The sequence below is a fragment of the Hemiscyllium ocellatum genome, chromosome 3, assembly GCF_020745735.1.
Source record: "Hemiscyllium ocellatum isolate sHemOce1 chromosome 3, sHemOce1.pat.X.cur, whole genome shotgun sequence".
Lineage (NCBI taxonomy): Eukaryota > Metazoa > Chordata > Chondrichthyes > Orectolobiformes > Hemiscylliidae > Hemiscyllium > Hemiscyllium ocellatum.
Window position 1 is genome coordinate 110709871 of NC_083403.1, and position 8111 is coordinate 110717981.

General features: G+C 38.1%; 1 protein-coding gene across 1 annotated transcript in view; it reads right to left on the reverse strand.

Moving 5' to 3' along the window:
* The window catches only part of mlip (muscular LMNA-interacting protein), a 94227-nt gene extending 86423 nt beyond the window's left edge, over nucleotides 1-7804 (reverse strand). The window contains exons 1-3 of the mRNA XM_060855020.1: nucleotides 7713-7804; nucleotides 3177-4470; nucleotides 1717-1785 (exon numbers count right to left, since the gene is read on the reverse strand). Coding sequence (XP_060711003.1) covers nucleotides 1717-1785; nucleotides 3177-4470; nucleotides 7713-7804 — 1455 coding nt within the window. The remainder of the gene's footprint in view (nucleotides 1-1716; nucleotides 1786-3176; nucleotides 4471-7712) is intronic.
* Nucleotides 7805-8111: the final 307 nt, after the last annotated feature.

Here is an 8111-nt window from a genome sequence, read left to right on the forward strand (position 1 = left end):
TGCTCACTAAGCTGGAAGCTGAAACAAACCTTCCAGCTCAGCGAGCAAACCTCCATCCAGAACATCAACCTGAGCTACAAATCTTCTCAAAACATTTAGTGATCTGCATTTCTAGATTCTACTGTTCCATTATCCCATACAGAAACCTTCTTTTCAAGGAGATAGTGTACATGATATTCCCTTTAAACCGTGGGCTTGTCCTTTTAAGTGGTGGACATCACAGGTTTGGAAAAAGCCGTGAAAGAGAGCACAGTGAATTCCTGCAAAGCAATATAGATAGCTCACACGACAATCACACATAGAAAGGGGATGATTAGACAGGTTGATTTCCCAAGTTAGGTTAGTGGGTAACTTGTTTGTTTTCATAGAAAGAAAGATTTTTTTTCAAAGAATGGTGGCAGCAGCATTTTTAATCGCATTAGGGAGAATATTCTTCAGTGTTAAAGGGGCAAGTAGTTTGATCTAAGCATAATAGCAGCCTTCACCATTCCAGAAATTAAACCAATATAAGAAAGAAGAAATAAGTCATGTATTTAAATATTCTTTGCTTTTTCACAACCCTATTATATCTCATGCATGCCAAGTAATTAATTACATTTGAAGTGCAGTCACTGTCATGACGTCAGTACACGAGCCAATTTATGCAGAGGAAGCTCCCTCAAACAATAATGGGCCAGGTCAAAGTCAATCAAATAATCTGTTTTTAGATATCGTTGAGGGATAATTATTGGAAACAACATAGAAAAGCTCTCATTTTCTATTCATAGTATTGCCATCGGATCATTTATGTTGCTCAGTTGAGAGGCCAAGTAGATTTTTCCTCTGAATATCAGCACCTCTGACAGGCCAGCACTTCCTCAGCATTGCTCTGGAGTGCCAGGCTAGATTTTGCATTCAAGTTGTTGGAATGGAGCTTGAACCCATAACATTCTGACTCAAAGGTGAGAGTGCAACTACTGAGCCAAGGCATAGTGCCAAACAATTTCCAGAGATTTTTTTGATCCACAACTCCTCCAGAAAATAAACTTCCTGCCTTCAGCATTCGTATCAGTAATTACTAAACATGCCAGTGTTGCAAGCTACATTTGAGGTTTTGCTTTACTGAAATAAAAATGATTGAGTAGTGACTAAACTTGAAAGTGTAAAAATGTGAAATAATTATGTACCACTGCAATTTCAGTTTATGTATGTGTTTTCATTGCAGCTGAATTCATGCTGTCACTCTATGGAGAGGCAAAACTGTGCTTCTGCTTTTTTTAAGATTCACATCTATGATTCTGAGCCACTTAAGATTCAACAGCAAACGTTCAGGCCAGCAGTGTCTGAATTAAGACATGTAACAGATTGCAGTTTAGGATTCTTCAAGGCAAGAATTGACATTGACTTTGACAGGTCTTTTACTGAAGGTACTATGCTTCAGGATTATACCATGACAAAAATAAGAATTCATTGCAAAATGCAGCAGACTGCAGAACAAAGCATTGGCAAGGTATTCGCCTCACAGCAAGCATTCAACATACAGCAACATATGAAATATTGTTAAATATGATGATGGTTTAAAGATCTTTCACTTGCAGCTCAATCCTCCCAAATTATCACCAGCAATATTAACCTTTAATTGATTTAATACTGAAATGTAAATGTCTATAGCATGTTCACTTGTATTAAGAGGAAAGCAGGACTGTTAATGCAAAATTTCCTATGGCTGACACTAACCTTCTGCTCCAAAAGCAGTGTGTTTGTTGGTATTGCTGCAAAAGCCTTATAACTTGACTTGATCTTGTACTGCAGAAGAAGTGAGGAAATAATCAAAAAATGAACAAGCAGGGAAAGTCAGCAATGCAGTAAAATTAGCAGTAAAAAAAGTTTTATTACTGAATAGAGGTGATATACTAAGATTATAATTTGAAGAGAATTTAAACAAAAGGGCTTCTACATGTGATAATAACTATCTTTTGTAATCCTGCAAAAAATTCATCTTCATGGTCATTAACTTTGGTTTCAATTTGAAATGCAGTATTTCAATGGTTAAAATGGGCAGTATCCTAAAGTTTCCTGACTTTATGCATTGAACTAATGAAGATGCAATGAGTGATTTTGTTCTGCAGATTTACTTTGCAGTATATTTAATAAAAAGTCAAATTTTCCAATAAACTGAAGCAGAGTTTAAGGGTTGACAGGCAAACCAGGTCTACCCAGAAATCTCAAACACAATATTCTATTGTGAAGAACTTTTTATTTACAAAAAAAAATCTTATTAAACTTTTATTGCAATCTCATTGTCCACTAAATGTACAAACTCTAAATAATAAAAAGAAAAAATATGTTTGAGTATATGCTGTTCAATTTAATCACCTTAGGTATAAAGTCTTGACAGAATGGAATTCTAACAAAGCTGTTTATTACAACTTGATTATTTCAGTTATTAAAAAGGTTTCTTTGGAAGTCCACAGGTATATTGTTTCTCTTGCACATCTTAGTTATCTTTCTACCAGGTCACATACTATGTTGTAGGGTTTGCAAAAACAAAACCTGCTCCTGGGAGATCTGTAATTTGCCCTAAACAGAGTGACCTCTGTGCAGGAAGACTACTTCATTGGGACTAGCAACTTGATGGAAAAATGTATTTACAGGTATAAATATAAGAAATCATTTCATCATTTAACACATTCCGAATTATTGTCTTGCATTATCTAAATTCTCCAATAATTCTCTAGTAAAGCTAAATATTCCAAAGGAGGAGCATAAAGTAAAACTTGTCCATAGTAGTGCATTTAAGTTGCTGTTTAAAAAAAAGTCAAGAGAAATAATTTTAAGAGATTTTCAAAGCAATTTTTAGAACCTCACCTAAGGTTTTGGAGTTATGCTAAAAGAGCTGAAATGCTTATTTTATAACAGATTGCCATTAAGCACTTTCTGAGCCTCAGAAATCTGCATTTAATACAATAAAGAATTGATCAAGATGTCTCAAAACCCAGATAGCAGTTTTAGCAAAATCAAAAGCAATGAATAATGCTAAGAAGAAGAGGTAGATTCGTCACATAAATAGATTCAAGGAACATCAACTAATTCATGCAGGTTACTTCAATTAGTAAAGCCAAAGTATCAAATGGTCATTCCAAGTGAAGAGCATTCACCATTATCTAGAACATGCAAAAGAAGGAGATATAAAATACCTTTTGTGGTTTCTTTGGCTCGATCTCAGTAGAATAGGATAAAGATTGTGTTGGAGACTTTGTACCAGACCTTGAGAAATGTGATGGTGGAGGAGGGGATTGGGCTGAGCTAGATGTTGTTGTTATTTCAAGTCGTGGGTTAGAGATCTGTGCTGTAGGGTGAGCTGGATTGATAACATTAGCATTGGATCTAGAGAAAGGAGAAAGGTGGAACGATAACTGTCCTGGGCTAGACGGTCTTTGTGAGAAAGAATAATTTGGAATATGGGAATGGGAGCTCAATCCTAATGATGAAGAGTGAGGCACAATTTGATTTTGGGTAGAAGAAACAGAAATTGATCTTGGTGTAGACAAAACAGAATTTACATTCAATGGAGTAGGAGTGAGGGAACCAGACTGTGGTGAGGAGTTAACTTGAGTGGATGAAGACGACATGGAGGCTGTGGGAGATGGAACAGACTGTTCTGATATAGAAGAAATATTGTAGGGTCTTGCAGTAGGAGAAAGGGAAGAAACCTTTGGAGCAAGAGACAGAGTGTCAATTTCTCCAGGATAGTAACTGAAGTTTGAATAATGAGGTGTGGGGGAAATTTTACTGGATCCTTCAGAGGGTAAAGTAAGATCTGATAAAGGAGGCTCTATCTTTTGCGCTGGGGAGAATGAACTGATTGGTGAAAAACGATATGAAGTAAGTTGTCCTGTGCTGGGAGGAAGTTGTCCATGTCTTGGGAAGGGACAAAGGGGTAAGGTAGGGGGCTTTGTAGCATGTGACAATGATATCATTGTGGGTGTAGAATTGCTCAGCCTTGAGTAATCAGCATGATCTTTTACGGATGAGAAGCTGGGTAAAGTTTCCGTTGACTCCGTGGAAGTGTTTCCATGTTTTTGAGATAAAGATGTAAATGAGCAATGAAGAGTATTTTTTCCAGGCTCTGGGGATGAAAGAGTGGTTAAGGATCTTGAGGAGATCGAAGAAACTTCCGCAAGTTTTCCAGAAGAATATGGCAGAGACGTCCGAGGAGTGGGAGAAAATGCTTTTGCTTTTGGACAGGAAGATGATACTTGTAGAGTAGTAGGAACTGGAAATTTGCTAGGTGATTGTGAACCAATGGCGATCAGGGATGTTGTGGAAGAAACTGGTTTTGATTGTTCTGAGGAGTTGGGTGACACAGAAGGCCGCTTTCCAGACCTTAGAATTGAAGTCAATAATGACAACTGAGTTGGAGGAGATGGTACTACTGTGGATTTTGCTGCAGTCACGTGCGTTGAAGCTTGACTGGAAGAATGAAGAATTCTAGGTGAATGGCATGAAATTCCCCAAGTATTGGAAGAATGTGTATTCTGGCTTGAAGAATGAAGTGATGACTGCACGTGAGTTGAAGAGCATACGGTGGATTGTGAAGAAGGCAAAGTTGAGGAGGACCAGGTTGGAGAAGACTGCAAATCACTACAGCTCAGAAAGTGTAATGGGAATGGGGGATAGGAAGGTGAAATGGTTTTAGACTTCATAAAGGAACCGCTGAATGGGAAAAGGGAGGTGGTATTAAGGGCTGACGGCAAAGAGTTCGAAGATATAAAGGAGGTTTCCAAGGATGTGAAAACAGTGGACCGAGGGAAACTCGAAGATTTCTTTTCTAAATTTGAGTTGGTGGGAAAACAGACCGAAGATTTATTTAACAAAGTTGAACTGCAAATACGTCGCGTATCAGCTGCAGAGGAATCACCATTCTCAGTTGTGGAGGTTAATGGTTGAGGAATGAGGTTATCAGGTGTACAAGAGGAAGTGCTTGACTGTAAAAGGTAAAAATAAAAGGAGAAAGTGAGTAAAAGATGCAATGTGGTAATGAAAGATTAACAACATATACTGTGGATTATCAGGTCATTTGTCGCTGAGATTCTTACATTTGTTTTAGCCATTACTCCTTATTGTTATTTGATTTTATTTCATTAATTCTCAAGTTGTGATCTGTGGCATGACTGCATTTAGTACACATTCTTAGTTATGCTGAGAAAGTGATATGGGATATTTTGATCCATTTAACACTGACCTTCACAAATAAGGGGCATGGTGCAGCACTTTGGAGAGCACTTAAGTATCCGAGTGCAGCCAGACTGGTGTTACACAGAGGGCAGAGTAGTGTTCCTTCCTTAAAGGGCATTAGTGAACTAGTTGGATTTTCATGACATTCTGACAGCTTCAAGATTACACTTACTCATACTAACCTCTCATTTCCAAATTTGTTTTTAAACTAAATTCAATGTTGCAAACTGCTTTAGTAGGATTTGAGTATGGATTCCCTGAACCCTCACATTAAGTCAGTCATTTGGATTTCTCATCTGTGCATTATTGGATAGGTGTACCAACTTAAAATAGAGATTAACAGTTCCAAGTACACTGCGTAGTAAGATGACAGCCTGGTAGAATTATGTTCAAAAAAATGTTCATTTCAGTAAAACACACATCAATTGTTATTGTGTTGTTTCAGGTAAAATATAGATATTCAGCACAGTTTTAAGCATATAATCAATATTGCCTTGATACCAACAAGCAAATTCCTATTTCACTGAAAATAATCACTTCGTAATTATCCATTTCTGACCATAAAAGTAATTAAATCTGTCAATTCACTCAATGTGCTCCTTATTTGCCCCATAAATATTAATCACAAAACAATTCCCTTCAGCATTTTCTTTTCTCCACCACAAACTTTAAGGATAGTCACCCATGTCAAGTACCCATTTGACACAGTATTATTTTTGAAGAAATTGAAGTCTTCTCAGGTCAGTTTGACAATTCTAATTAGCAGTGTCTCATGACTGCAGTTGGGAAGAGTGTCTCACTGCTCCACAATCTATCAACAAATGTATAAAAACCCAGTGAGACCATCAAAACGATCAGTGTGTCTGACTGACTGCTACTCAGGACAAATGTAATTTACATCATGTTTTGTAACAGAAAATTAAATATTTATTATAAAACATTTAATTTAGCAAGAAAACGGATTTCTGATCTACCATAATGCTACATAAACTATACTCCTTCAAAACCCACAAATCCATTTACACACAATCATGGTCAAGATAGAAAAATCCTTAGCACATATACTCTGGATGGAAAAATATTTCCATGGTACTCTCACCTTCTTAACATACTGCAGCTCAACCAGAAGACTGGTGTCAAGCAGAATTTTCTCAATTTAAAAGACTCTCAATGCTGCTCCATCTCGAATTCACCTCTCACAGATTCAAAAAGTAGCATTGTATCACACAGCTCATCAATATGCAAAGTTAAAAATCACACTTATTTGGAAGTACTAGCTTTCGGAACACTGCTCCTTCATCAGGTGGCTATGGAGTATAAGATTGTAAAACACAGAATTTATAGCAAAATTTCAGTTGCACCACACTGTAAACTTATATATTGAAAAAGATCTGAATTTCTTGTTAAGTCTCTCATCTTTTATAATGACCATGTTCGTTTCAGTTCTTTCATATGTAAATCCCAGAACTTTTTTGTAAAAGTTACATTCTCAAGTGAACTTTAACAAAAGGTGCCACATCGGCCCAGATAATGCACTGAAGGTGTGAGGTGCTCTGTGTGAGCTGTCTGTGCCCAATGTTCACACTAATTCTAATCTAAAAAAGGGATTTACAGAATCTTACTTGGATTCATGCAGTTTTGGGGCAAAATAAAATGTAATTCTGCGAGTACAAATTCACCCCACAAACTTAAATGTGGGTGTGTGCGTGGGAGGGAATGAGTGTCTATGAGAGAGTGTGTGTATGTGCACATGTGTGAGTGTAAGTGTAATAGGGTATACGTCTGAGAGGGTGCGTGTCTGGGTGTGAGTGTGGTAGTGTATGTGCTAGCGTATGAGAGAGAACTTGTATGTGTGAGTATGATGGGGTCACCTGTAATGTGACATGAACCCAAGGCCCCAGTTCAGGCCATCCCCATGGGTACCAAACTTGGCTATCAGCCTCCGCTCATCCAATTTGCATTGTTGCCTGTCCGAAAATCCACCTTGGAGGATGGTCACCCGAAGGTCCAAGGTCAAATATCCTGGACCACTGAAGTTTTCTCCAACTGAGAGGGAACACTCCTATCTGTTGATTGGTGTGTGGTGTCCATTCATCCATTGCCGTAGCCTCTGCTTGGTCTCACCAATGTACCATGCCTCAGAGCATCTTTGTTTGCAGCATATGAGATTGACAACGTTGGCCACGTCACATGAGTACCAATTACATACATAGTGGGTGAGTGGTGTCTCCAAGAGTAATGGTGATATCCGTGTCGACACTGTGACACATCTTGCAGCATCTGCCGTGACAAGGTTGTATGGTGTTGTCCTGAAAGCCGGGCAGTTTACTACGAACAATGATCTGTTTGAGGTTTGGTGGTTGTTTAAAGGTGAGAAGTGGAGGTTCGGGGAAGGTCTTGGCGAGATGCTCAACCGCCTTGATAATGTGTTGCAGGCTGCAAAGAACATGGCGTAGTTTTTCAGCTTCTGGGTAGTTCTGGTCAACGAAGGGTACCCTGAAGGTTGCAGCTCGTGTCGATCTCCTGAGAAGGTCATTATGGTTTCTCGCGGTGCCACGTCAGAACTGGTGGTCGATGATTTGAACATCGTATCACATTCTTATGAGGTCATCCTTGAGTACTTCCAAGTATGAGAATGTATCTTTTTTAAAAAGTTCTGGGAATTACATTTGAAAGAACTGAAACAAACACTGTCATTCTAAAAGATGAAAGACTTAACAAACAATCCGGTTCTTTTTCAATTTCAGTTGCATCAAACTGTAAACTTTTGCTATAAATTCTGTGTCTTATATTCCACAACCACCTAATGAAGGAGCAGCACTCCAAAAGCTTGTGCTTCCAAATAAACCTGTTGACCTATAATCTGGTCTTGTGTGATTTTTAACGTTGTCCAG